Genomic DNA, 13771 nt, shown 5'->3' on the forward strand with positions numbered 1-13771 from the left:
GTGCATGTGGATGGGACTTAAGCCCATAAAGTAACAATAGTATATTGGATAAGTATACTAGATCGATACTTATCCTAAGATTCAATTAGGTGTGATTCATAAATCTGCCAATACTTAGTGATGTGAAGGCCATACAGCTAAATAAAGTTGGCCGCATGACCATAGCATTGAGACGTCACATCGCTTTCTTTCTCTCAACACAATATTTTAGAAGTTCAGAGTGTTTAATGAAACTGATATATTTGCATATATTTGAAAATTTTATTTTTTTCCAAGTGGCTCATTAAAAAGAAAACGTAGATATCATAATGAAACTGATATATTTGCATATATTTGAAAATTTTATTTTTTTCCAAGTGGCTCATTAAAAAGAAAACGTAGATATCAAAGGGACTGCTAGCACCGTCCTTGTAGTCTACGGCTTATTTGTTCTGTATGACGGAACATGTTGGAACTGCATTGATTTCGCGTAGATACGTGTAGAGGCCGGGCACGTTTGCGGCTACTTCGGAACCTCAATACGGCATATTCAGTTTCAACTATACTGTAGATTAAGAGATCTTAACTGGTTCTTATATCTAAATATGAAGAGTTTTGTTTAAATTAAATTTTTGTATAGTAATATGAGAATGATCCACCGATATTAGATTCATTTCTTGATTTTTGATTTTCATATATGATATATATTTGGCTTCTGAAAAATTTTAAAATACAAAATTATATTTTCGCCGTGTTTTTTGTTTTTTACCGGTAATTTCTTACGGAATAATCCCATGCCTCATATATTATACATTTTATTTTTATTTTTATTTTGAGAGATAGGTAGCACGCTACCCGCTTCGTTTATTTCATTTAGAAATAAACTTAGCTGGAAATGTGAATCAACCAGGATTCGAACTTGGGACCTCCGGTATCAACCACCAAGCCCTTTGCCACTTGCTCTAGGGACAGTCGGTTATATTATACATTTTATTAGTCACCTATATGGCTATAGCAAAAGCAAATAATACAAAATACAATTATAAAAAGAGACATGTATACAAATAAAACATAACTAGTCAAGGGGCCCCGCGCGATGCGGCGAAAAGATAATATAATAGTAATTTATTATAACTATTAATATTATTTTTTTATTATACATTAATATTTTTAAATATTATTCATTTCAGTATTGAATAATTAAAAAGTAAATAATAAATTAAAGAATGAAATTAAGTAAATTTTTTTCTTAAAATATTTAAATCTAATAAGTAAAATGAATAAATCAGTTTAAAATAAAACAAAAGATCACAATAGTATTAAGAAAGATAAATAATATTTTTCTATTATCATCAATGTAGATTTAAAAAAAATAAAAAAAATTAAGTAGAGTGAACGTACTATTTTTGGTATTCTTGGCGGCAACGTTTTCACTATGCCATCATTAACTTTTATCGTTACACATACGACTGATAAAATATTTGATTTCTAAATTTTAAATTAGTGAATAAATCAATAGGTAATTATCAGATGCACAAAAAATAAGTCTAATAAAAATGCATTCGAAATCAAAATAAATATTTTTTACACTTTAAAAAAATTCAACTATCAAATATTATATTATTATATAAATTAATCTTTAAAAATTGTTTGGGAACTAAAGTGAAAAACATACAAAATTAAGGACTAGGAACCAAAATATACTGAGCGAAAAGATTGGGGCCCAATGTGCAATTAATTTTTTAAAAAAGGGAAGGTCTTTTTTGGGTTCTAAATTAGTATATTTATTTATTTATAAATATAAATTATAAATAAATAAATAAATAAATAAAAATAAAGTGAAAAAAAAATGTGTAAAGTGTGAGAGAGAGAGTGAGAGAGAAAAAAACAAAAAGTGGGCCCCATATGGTGCCCAAAACCGGAGAGAGCTTCAAAAGGTTGTCAATTAATAAGTTTAAATAAAATATAAATTATAAATAAATAAATAAATAAAAATAAAGTGAAAAAAAATTTTAAAAAATGTGTAAAGTGTGTGAGAGAAAGTGAGAGAGAGAAAGAAAAAAAAATGGCCCCATATGGCCCCCTAAACCCCAGAGTGCTCCAAAATGTTGTCAATTAGTAAATTTATAAATAGTTTACATGATTTCTTAAAAATAGGTGTTTTTTTTTTTAGAGAGAAAGGTAACGCGCTACCCGCTTCTTTCATTGATTGAGTGAATTAAGCTACAAGTGTGGAGCAACCGGGCCCCGAGAAAAAAAAATAAAAAAAAATTATGACTCTAGCAGAAGATCCCACTCCTTCACAAGCAGCTTGAGTTTGTGGACCGCCATCCCAGGGTTAGAAAGGATGTTTCGAAAGATAGTGTCATTTCTGACCTTCCAAGTAATTCACCAGCAACCCGCTAATATAGGTGTTGAAAAATTATATTATTATATAAATCAAAAAAGAATTTCACTGATCCCTAAAAAGAAAAGGATCGTCTCTCTATGAATCACTAGTGAAGGACCCGCGCGTTGCGGCGGGACGATTCCGTAAAAATAAATAAATAAAAAAATAAAAAAATCAAAGAATTATATAAAAAAATAACTGAGGGATAAACAAATATTACTGCAATAAAAATATAAAAATAATAGGGCAAAAACCATATGAATAATTGATTATATTTATAGCAGCAATAAACGTTGAGTAATAAAATGATATATCTCATATTTCAAGTAAGAAATTACAACTAATTAAAGTTTGAGGATAAAAGCATCACATGCCTCATAGTTTAAATTAGAAAAAACTTTAAAAACCCCCCCTGTGGTTTCGTAGTTTTTCACTTTGCCCCCTTGTGGTTTAAAATGTTCAAATTGCCCTCTGTGGTTTCGTTTTTATCTTTTCGGTAGCTTTTTCGTTAATATTTCATTAAATTATATACAAAAAACTTCTTATACCTATCTAGATTTATCAAATATTTACTTTAGTACCCTTTAAATTAACTTTATCACTGATTTAAGAAAAAAAAATAATGAAATTGATAAGAAAAAGAGAAAAAAGAAACCACAGGGGGGCAAATTGATACATTTTAAACCACAGGGGGGCAAAGTGAGAAACTACGAAACCACAAGGGGGTTTTTGAAGTTTTTCCTTTAAATTATAACACATTAAAATTCGATGATTAAAGTTTCACTCGTCTTATAATTTTAAAGACGAAAAGTATAAATATAATCTTTCAAAATTTTACTTTTGTTGTCAAATTTTTCTATATATGAGATTTCAGTCCATCAATAATACTTTAACTCTCTCTCCTCTAGTGATTTAGGGTTTGGCTTAGATTTTTTTAAGAAAAAAAATTCAAACCAATTCTCCTCTCTCTCATAGAAAATTAAAATTTATATTTAATACATACAATTTAAACTATTTAAAAATACGAATATATTTTAAATTTTTATAATAAGGTAGAAAAATTATATTAAAAATTTTAAAAAGTTTGCTTTTCAAAATTAATAGAAAAAGAATTAAAAATAAAAAAGTTTAAAAAAATATTAAAAGGGGTGGGCCCCACCTNATGGGCCCACCCCCTCTCTCCTTCCCGCTTCCCGCTCGCGCCCGCTCCCCGCACGCCCGGGCCGACCGCTCCTCGCCTGCCCACGCCCGCCCCCGCCCAGTCCGCGCGGCGCCCCGCCCCGCGCGCCCACGCAGCCCGCTCCCCGCTTGCCCGCGCCGCGCCCCACGCCTGCCCGCGCGCGCCCCCTGCCCCTCGCTGCCATCTGTATTAAAAACTGAGGATTCATATATACTACTATAAATCTATGGCAATGAGACTTAAGCCCATAAAATAATCATCCTTAGTGGCAACCTTATCTTTTTGATTGAAAAACCCATGATAAAAGGTTCAAACGGTAAGAATAAATTGATTGAATGATTGAAAAAAAGTATAAATTTTGGAGCCATACTCCTAATCATTCCCTAACGATGTTGTGCTCAACCAGCCGTGAAAATTTAACGATGAACTTCTGTTCTTAGTGGACCCAAAGGCATAATTCTAGCGAAAATTCAAGCATTCCGGTTCATCTATAGCATTGCAGTAAAGGACACTGCTACGAGATATTGACATTGTGCTAAATCTTAAATTACTCATAAATCTGATTTGAAATAGAAATTAAATTCAAACTCGCATTTTAAAATTAAATTTAAAATTTGAATTCAGAATTTAGGCACAAAATCAGATTTTGAAATAGAAATTAAATTCAAATTCAAAATTTAAATCTCAAGATAAAATGTTGGAATTGAAAGTTGTATTCAAAAACCTAAATTTTAATTTTAATTTTAATTTTAATTTTAATTCAAATATAATTAGAACTTGAAATTTTAATTTAAAATATAATTTTTCTTTCTAAGAGAGCCACTTAAGCGACAACTAAGCGCAAACAGGCCAAAATGTTAAACTTAACTGACAAGCTATGTGCAGAAACTTCTATTTATATTTTATAAACTGAAGAAACTTCTATTTATATTTTATAAACTGAAGTGGGCTCCACAACTTATAACTCTCTTTCCGGGGAAACGTGGAGACTTCGCGAACGCGTAGTAGCAGCGTTCCAAAATTTTTATTTAAAAGTAAATCTAACTGCTGGCGTTCTATTAATTTTTTTAATAATTTCTAATGGAATGATGTGTAAAGTAATATTTTATATTTTAATTTAACGATATTTCTTCTACAATGGAGCCAATCTAATTATCAATAATTTGATAAAATATTTATGTGAAAATTTTTTCTATTTTTATTAAAGGTTATATAAGTGATAAAAGATTTTCAGTATCGCAGTTTACTTAATTTTAACAAAGCATATGACACCGACCGTTCCTAGCGCAAGTGACAAAAGGCTTGGTGGTTGATACTCGAGATTCCAAATTCGAATTCTAGTTGAAGTGGCAAAGGGCTTGTTGGTTAGTATCTGAAATTTCAAGTTCGAATCCTAGTTGATTTACATTTCTAATTAAGTTTATTTCTAATGAAATAAACGAGCATATGACTTCCGTCCGGCGGTGATAGATTGTGATTATATTTTGAAAAATAATTAGAAAAAAATTATTGTGCACCATCAGAGAGCGCCTTCACAAACTTAGTTCACTTCTAATACTCTTTATTTAATTAACAATTAAAAAATAATTCTAACACCTAATATTACTTTTAACAATTATTATGATCATGAATGTCTTTAGAGTTTCCTAATCTCTTCCCATATAGTGGGACAAAAATTTTCTGGGCACCGTGCCCAAATAATTTGTTTGGGCACGGTGCCGGATGGGTGCCGCGTGTGTAGCGGTGCCCATCATCACCACACACTCTCTCTCTCTCTCTCTCTAAAACAGATTCCGTCATTTTTATTATTATTTTTTTTTCAAGGGTTGGGATGGGCGCCGCGACACATATTGTTTGGGCACGGTGCCCAGAAAATTTTTGTCCCGTATAATGGTGAGGTAGCAAAAATAATTATATCACATCACCAAATAATTTTTTTTAAAAAATAAAATTTGGATTTATAAAGATTTATTCTGAAAAAAAGACCTCTCATTCCTTTTTTTTTTAATTCCGATGTAGTTTTCACGACAGCCAGCCCTACAACCGCGAATTTTGAAACCAGAAAGTCACACTCTTTTTTAAATTCCCCGTCGGTCGTGCTGCAAGTGATTTGGCGTCTCTTTACGCAGTTTGGCAGCAGATCTCGATTCCAAGAAGCCCACGTCTCCCCCCTCTCGAGTGCACGCTCCAACGGTACGGCGTCATCCCTTTCAACTTTCCAATTTTCACAAAAAAAAAAAAAAACAGAAAAGGCGACAATGACACGTCTTAAATCCGGCCAGGTCAGATTTGTAAGTTCGACAAATCTTGGGGGCATTTTCGTAATCTCGGCAGAGGTCGGCGAACACCTCCTTCCCGGTTTCCACTATCTTGGGATCGAGCTCAGATCACTCCGCTTTCCCCCCTTCGTCTTCTCCCTCTCTCTCTCTCTCGAAACATCCATGGAAACCCCTCTGATCACAGAAGAAGGCAGCAGCTCCGCCTATGGCGGCGGCGAAGATGGTGCGGGGAACGGCGGCAGGAGATCTAAGCAGTTCCACCGGCGGTCCGACGCCATCGCGTACGGCACTCGGTACCAGAAGGCCGCTGCCCTCGTCGATCTCGTCGGTTCTAACGAATCTTCTCCCTTCCCTTCTTCCTAATATATTCTCACTCACCGTTGATCCTCTTAGATGCGATGGTTGTATGATAAAACTTTATTTATTTATGCATAATTTGTTAATAATTAGCAAGAGCGCTTCTATTTGCGTAGGATGATGATGATTCTTGATGGGACCTGTTAGTGTAATGTGGATTGCCAGTTTTGTAAACTATTGTATTCTTCTGTGAAAGGAAATATTGAATGGTTATATGGAATGCACTGCTTTTGGTTTTGTGTAACGAGATTGTGAATGGATGCCATGATGTTTTTCTTGTTAATACCGAGTTGTTTTTTTTTTTTTTTTTTTTTTTTTTTTTTTTTTTTTTTTTTNTTATGAAGCCCAGCAAAAATAACTTAAGGCACAGAACTCTGTAGAACTTCGGATGATGTTATTAAGTTATTTGTACTATTTCACATATTTATTTATTTTCAAAAAAGAAAAAAAAACTATTTTCACACATTTACTAAATCCAGTTAGATTCAGTAGATTTACTTAATCAGTCTATCCAGTATCCACAATGAGTGAATATATATTCCTCATGTTACTAAATTTTATACTAAACAGCTCCACTGTCCTTTTCTATTGCGTTGTTTTTTTTTGTTTTTGTTTTTTTTTTTTTTTTTTTTTTGACGTCAAAATTCAGTATTACAATGTAAGACTTGAGTTTTAGCATTTGAGTTTAAGAATCGAGTTTTAGCATTTAAGTTTAACAATTTAAATGTGATAATATGGTAATTTTATCCACCAAATTTCTTGTTGTTTCCTGTCCAATTGACTAATGTTAATTACTTTGAACTGATGAAATATGAATCTAGGTCGTAAATTATAAAATTTTGGAAGTTTGTGCGGTAAATTTATAAAGTTTTGAAAGTTTTAGCTGCAAATGCGCGGAATTTCGGGTTATGGTGGTGCATTTTAACACATTAATACATTTAAACATTTTCTATTGTTATTTGTAAGTTGGGTGAGACAATTGAACATAGGGTCAGACTTTTTAGTTAGCATTGGCTTTGGTTTTAACATTTATGCGTATTTGTATTAGGGACTTAGACTTTGTTTGCTTAATTGCCCTTTATTAATCAAACATTTCTTATCGATGATGTGATTTTAGGCGGAAGATGGTGTTGGCATTCCTGAGGAAGTTTTGAATGACACAACATTCGAAAGGGCTGCAAAGTTTTACTTCATATTCATCCGATTTGATTTTCTGTGGTCCCTCAACCTCTTCGCATTAGTTCTGCTAAATTTTTTGGAGGTTTGTTGATGGCTTTTGAAAAATCAATTTGAGTCTCATACTATCATTGTAGCCTCATTGAGTATTCTATGTGATATGTGGTAAATAAGAGAACTGTTTTAAAAAATTTATTAAATTATCAATATGATGCTTCATGTTGTAGTAGGATATACGATGCTTATTTTCTATTTGCATTCATTCTGTATACTTTTGTGGATTATTCTAATAAAGAAATAAATGTTTAAAACACTTTCAGAAACCTCTATGGTGTCCAAAGTATGGACAAGATACTTGTGAGGAAAGAGGCTATTTCTTTCTTGGACAGTTGCCGTACTTAACTAGTATACAGTCACTCATATATGAGGTAAGCTCCTTTTCTTGAACAATCGAATTCTAAATAACTTATTTATGAATTTCAGATCTAGTTTAAATCTGAATTCTTGTTATCCATGATAACTCATTTTATACATCTTTAATTCAAAGTTGATGAAGTAAGATCAACTTTGCAATTGGAACAGGATTGCTGTAGTTGCACATTTCATTGTATGATACCAATAGGACATTTGGATTGACTATTTTGGTTTCAAATGGTTTTATGCTTCAAAAGATATCTTGCCCTTTTTGTCTGTTTGTTGTAAGCTATTGCAAAAATTTCTCTTTTTATGGTAAAGACCTTAACTTGCAAATTTTCATTTATTTACCATTTATGTATTCTATGGGGCAATGTAGAGGAGTACATTGTCGACACCTCAATGCTTTATTTTGTGCTACTGGTTTTAGAATACTATCTCAGCCCCAACCAATCCCCCCACCCCCCAAAGCCATCTTCTCAATTGCAATGGCCACTACTGCTGCCAATATTGTCAATCACCATAACTAATGCCTATTATTGTCTACTGGCACCACTCCTTCCAACATTGACCACCAACACAAGTATTTCCTTCCTACTATACCACCTCGGCATATCAACGTCAGCACTTGTGACCATCATTGCCACCACTACTACTGTCAATGTCCATATATAGACTTATTATTGCAACCTCACTATTCTTGTCAACAGCAGCTACCACCATGAACCAGACCACCTCGACTTGTCATCATTGCCGCCTGCTAACAATGGTGGCGACCACTGCCAATAATAGTTGGTCACCATTTTACCACTACTACCAATCATGACCAACACTGCTTGTCATTACACTCATTGGTCACCATTAGACCTCAACCGCCATAAATGTTACCACCATCACTGGCCGTGATCACTAACGCACCATAATCCACACTTTTGGCTACCTCTACAACTTACCCTACCGAACACCATTATGGAACTTTGCCAACCATCATCACTGTCGTTGGTCACTATTTTGTTTTCCCTCGTGGCCCTTATTACCTGTCATTGAATGTCACTATGCTCACCATCATCATCTCAATCGGCTACCACTGTCACCACTGCTATGAGATGTGCTTACCACCACTACTTGGCAACTATTGCTATTAACTGCAATAGTTATAGCCACTATTCATCGCTTCCACAATCATTGCCTCCTCTGCTACTTTGGCATCACCACCATCATTGTTGGTCACGCTGTTGGCTGCTGTAAGTGCTGTAATTGAATCAGGGAATTAAGTGCCGCCCCGTGCCGTACGGCACGGGGCGTGCCGTACCGTGCCCCCAAGAAGGGGGCACAGTACAGGGGGGGTATCGCACCACCCCTTGAGTCTCGCGGCACGCAACAGCGTGCCGCTTGAGACAAGCCGGACACCGGTTGCGTGGTGCGGGCAGTACCGAGCTCCTACCTCTTTTTTTTTTTTGGTTTTTTGGCTTTTTTTTTTTTTCTCTGGGATACAGAGCCTCCCAGGCCACCTATATTGCATTTTTTTCACTTTTCTCTTATTTTTTTGACACCGTGATGTCTTTTTGTCAGCTTTTTTTTTTGCTTTTTAGCTTATGCCTTTTTTTTTGCCTTTTGGCTTTTTTTTGGCTTTTTCTTTTTTACTTTTGTTAAATTAAAAATTTATAATTTAACTTCTTATTTATCAATATAAAAGCAAATTTTTAGTTGACATATTTGTTCCATACCGCGGGGGCTTGTCGGCCCGAGCCCTCCGCTTCCACCACAAACATCCATTTTTTTTTCACAAAATATTTTGTCAAAATTTGTGGCACCGCGAAACTTTCGGTGAATTAGGGGAACAAAAATCGATCTCCTAAACAATTTTTGATCAAATATTTTTTAAAAGAATAAAAAAGAAAAAAAAATATGGATGTAATTGCGGTACTATTTTGGCTGTTCTAGTCATTATATACTTCCTAATCAAATCAATATTTAGATCTTGAAATGTTTTTAGAAAAAATAAAAATTTCTATCATTTTATCTGTTATAATTTTTTTAATTCTAAAAAAAATAATAACAAAAGAATTTTCAAATGTTACGGCATGTATAGTTGTACTTTTCAAATAAAAACAAAAAAAAATAAAAGAATTTTAATTTCTATTCTACATCAGGTATAGTTGTACTTTATATACAAAATGGTTACATGCATGTTAATTGATGAGTATAGTAAGCTATACATGACAAATATTAATAATTATTTGCCTAAATCTTTCAAAATAATATTATAAAAACATATTGGAACAAAAAAAACTTAAATAAGTCCGTGCCAAAGCGTGCCAGTAGGAGGTCATGCGTATCCATCGGCACGCACGCGTACCACGTGTCGGCACGGAAGCGTGCCCGTGCCGTACCGTGCCAGGGAAAGAGCGGCACGCCCCCGTGCCACGGCACTTTAAACCTTGAATTGAATCCTAAATAGTAAATGCGAATATAGTAGTGAAATCAAATAATTTAATCCTATATTTATCTTGAGCAATACTAAAACTCAAGATTGGATATATTTACGCAATTCAAATCCAATTATCTCCAATTTGCCATCTTATCTGATCTTGTCTTAGATGCCAAAATGAGTCAAAACCCTACCAGGTCTTTAATGAGCAATTGTATTATCAATAGCCTGGTCTGTAGTTGATTGAGAGAACTTTCATGTAATGGGTGTGGTGGTGGGAGCGTGTACTCCTAGTATGTGTTCAAATACTCTTATTGACAATGTATAGAGCTTCCAGGAGTTGATTCTCCTCTTCTTTCTATTCTTTTTCTTCTAGTTGTTTTGTGGTGCACATATATTTAGATCTACTAAATTAAAAAAGAACAAGTACCCGTTCAATGCTAATTACTTGTTTTGAAAGATTTCTAGCGGGAACTACCATTAGTTTAATGGTTGAAAGCTTGAAATAACTAGAAACCAATTAGTTTCTCTCCAAAAGTAATGATCCGGAGTCATGGAGCAGTGGAGCTTTGTGAATGTGTTCTACCATTCGATGCCTCCTTGACAAAGATAGCAGTTGCGGTGTATCAGTTTCACTTTCAGGCTGTAACTTGAATACATTTGTTGAATATTTGTGACTGTATGAACATGTGTTTTTGAAACTACTAGTTTGAATATAGAGATTTCAATTATTGGAAGCTCAGTCGTGATTTATATTTTCAAGCAACTTTTTTGTTTCCTTCCATATTTTGCTGGTATTTGTTCTTTGGAAGTCATTGATACAATACTAGTTTAACTTTATTGTCAGTTAACAAGATTCATATTTGTTTGTTCTTTTCTGTTACTTATTTATGAAGTATAATTGTTACTTTAGTGTGTGCCCTTCTTTGCTTATAATATTGTGTAGCCGGAAAGTTTTAATAATTCGTAAAGAGAGAGTCGTTTTATGTCATTTTCTTTAGTAGGGATACGGCGAAGTTCATTTCCGCTGATTAAGCTTTCCAGCTAATCTTGCCAAAGTTGAATAATTAACCTATTTTAGCCATTATGGATTTTTATGCTTTTATGTTTACTTGGTTGCCAAGAATTTATCAGCATAGAATACGGTTTGTGTTTTGGTGAAATACCAATGTAGATCATTTTCGATCTTCGTTGCTTTAGAATACTTCAAAACTGCAAAATCTGATATGCTGTGTAGCATAGTTTTTGTCCGAGTATGCCATGTGATCAAAAGTGATTCCATGTTGCCAACATGTCTCATTACCGTGCACAGTTTGTTTATGATCATTATTTTTGAATAGGAAGTTACATGATACTCTACAAGTTGGGTTGCATATGTTTAGATGTTTTAGTTAGGATCAAAAGACTCAACACTCTTGTTTGTCATACTAGAAGGTGTGCTTGAATCTTCCCATTGAACATATGTTGAAAAAAAGACTATCGGGAGCTATTCTCCTTGTGCCTTGGCATACTTCCATGCAGATTCGATTATTTGTATTTTACGTTTAAATCTATATCAAATTAGTTTATTTAGCGTAGTAGGTGAGGGGGAAAAAGTTTCTCACACTTCAATTCTATGCTGCAGGTTGTTACACTTTTGGTTCTTGCATTCCACACGTTTTTTCCACTTACATATGAAGGTTTCAAACTGTTTTGGAAAAGCAGTGTAAACAAATTGAAGGTTTGGTCTCATATATTCTTATATTAGGCTCAATTGGCATGACTTAAAACTTTTGCTGCTGATTTGTTGTTGTTGTTGTTGTTGTTATTGTTGTTCAATAAACAAGCAAAAACGTTATTAGGTTCCTGCCTGTATATCAAATGCTGATTTTACTTTTAGGGCCTGTTTGAATGTGCGAACATCATGTTCAAAATATCTCTTTGATTTACGTAAGAAGCTTTTGTTGATTGGTAGATGACTATGATCAAATGCCTACAAGAACATACTATATTCGACATCCAGTTGGTTTCCTTGGAATAAGATATTGATAAATCACCTCGTAGGTGAAATATACTATCAAAACAAATCATGATTTCCATGACTTTGCAAGGAGCTAAAATCAAACACCTAGCTTGCCATGAAAATCCTTGTGGTGTACAATTTATTAATGCATGACCTTATTTGGGCATCCGATCAAGCCTTATCAAGACTAGATTGCTTACCTTTCACACTCAAAACTACCTAGGCTGTCAACAATTTTGGTCAACATGCAATAAATGAGATGCACAAAAAAGTTAGTGATATAGCTCTTGTACAAAATTGTTTTAGCCCTGTTATAAAATAGATGAATGCTTTATTTGACGCAAAGATGGATGATATGGTGTCATTGCGTATGGCATCCTCTGGAATCATAGACTCTTCTGTTACTAGGGATATTAAAAATCATTGAAAAAGAAATTTGAAAGCTCTCTGAAACTAGGCATCACGGACACTGATACGGGACACGAGACACGACACGACTTGGACACGGCGACTCGGCAGCTTTCAAAAAGTTAGGACACGGATACGGCATGGACACCGCCAATAAAATATAATATTATTACTATAATAATATATATTTATTGCATAGAAAATATTAATTTTGGTAAAATATTATTATATTTCTCATACATCTGAAAGTTAGCGAAATTTTTATTGATAGTTTATATATTTTAAGAAAAGAAATTCTCCACCATACATAATTTATTTATATTGTCAAAAAAAAAATNTTATTTATGTATTTTATTTTTTTATACATATATATAATGTAAGATGATAAATATTTTTATATTTCTCATACATCTGAAAGTTAGCGAAATTTTTATTGATAGTTTATATATTTTAAGAAAAGAAATTCTCCACCATACATAATTTATTTATATTGTCAAAAAAAAAATTGTATGTATTCATCAAAAAGCTAAAATATTTATCATCTTACATTATATATATGTATAAAAAAGTAAAATACATAAATAAATATATTTATTTTAATTGTCTGCGGCATGGATCAGCATTGAATGAGCGTCCGACACAGTTATAGAAGTGTTCGTGATACATAGCTTTGAAATGATTGACATATAATTAAATCCTTTCAAAAGAATTTAAAAGAGTAGTAAAAGAATCAGCTAAAGAGGACTGTTTTGAGAAGGAAAAGGCGAAAGGAAGTATGAAATGATTTTTAGGAAAATAATTCTAGGGAAGAAGGAAAGAAAGTGGGTGGTTAAGGGAATCGAATCCTAGCCCTAAACTCTGGTTTGGAAAGGAAAAGGTGAAAGAAAGTATAAAATGCTCTTCATAAAAGTAGAAATAGGGAAGAAGGAAAAGCAAAATGGATGCTCCAGGGAATAAAATCCTAGCCCTTAACACTGGATAATAATTTCAAAACCCATGCAGAGGGTCTAGGCAAGCTATCCATTTGTAAGGCTGCACTGCAGCAATTTGAAACCTACCAGGATCAGTTTAAAAGGGGACAGATGCAGCAGATTATGATAATTAGGGCTGGCTGCAACCGCAGACCAAAGAACATTGTGCTAGAGCTTAGTAGTTA

The 13771-nt window shown here is 33.6% G+C and overlaps 1 protein-coding gene across 1 annotated transcript in view; it reads left to right on the forward strand.

Moving 5' to 3' along the window:
* The window catches only part of LOC109717321 (two pore calcium channel protein 1), a 104784-nt gene continuing 96843 nt past the window's right edge, over positions 5831-13771 (forward strand). Inside the window, exons 1-4 of the mRNA XM_020243045.1 lie at positions 5831-6151; positions 7302-7445; positions 7681-7788; positions 11830-11925. Of these exons, the coding sequence (XP_020098634.1) occupies positions 5990-6151; positions 7302-7445; positions 7681-7788; positions 11830-11925 (510 nt within the window). The 5' untranslated portion in view covers positions 5831-5989. The remainder of the gene's footprint in view (positions 6152-7301; positions 7446-7680; positions 7789-11829; positions 11926-13771) is intronic.

This window comes from Ananas comosus, linkage group 11 (assembly GCF_001540865.1).
Source record: "Ananas comosus cultivar F153 linkage group 11, ASM154086v1, whole genome shotgun sequence".
Lineage (NCBI taxonomy): Eukaryota > Viridiplantae > Streptophyta > Magnoliopsida > Poales > Bromeliaceae > Ananas > Ananas comosus.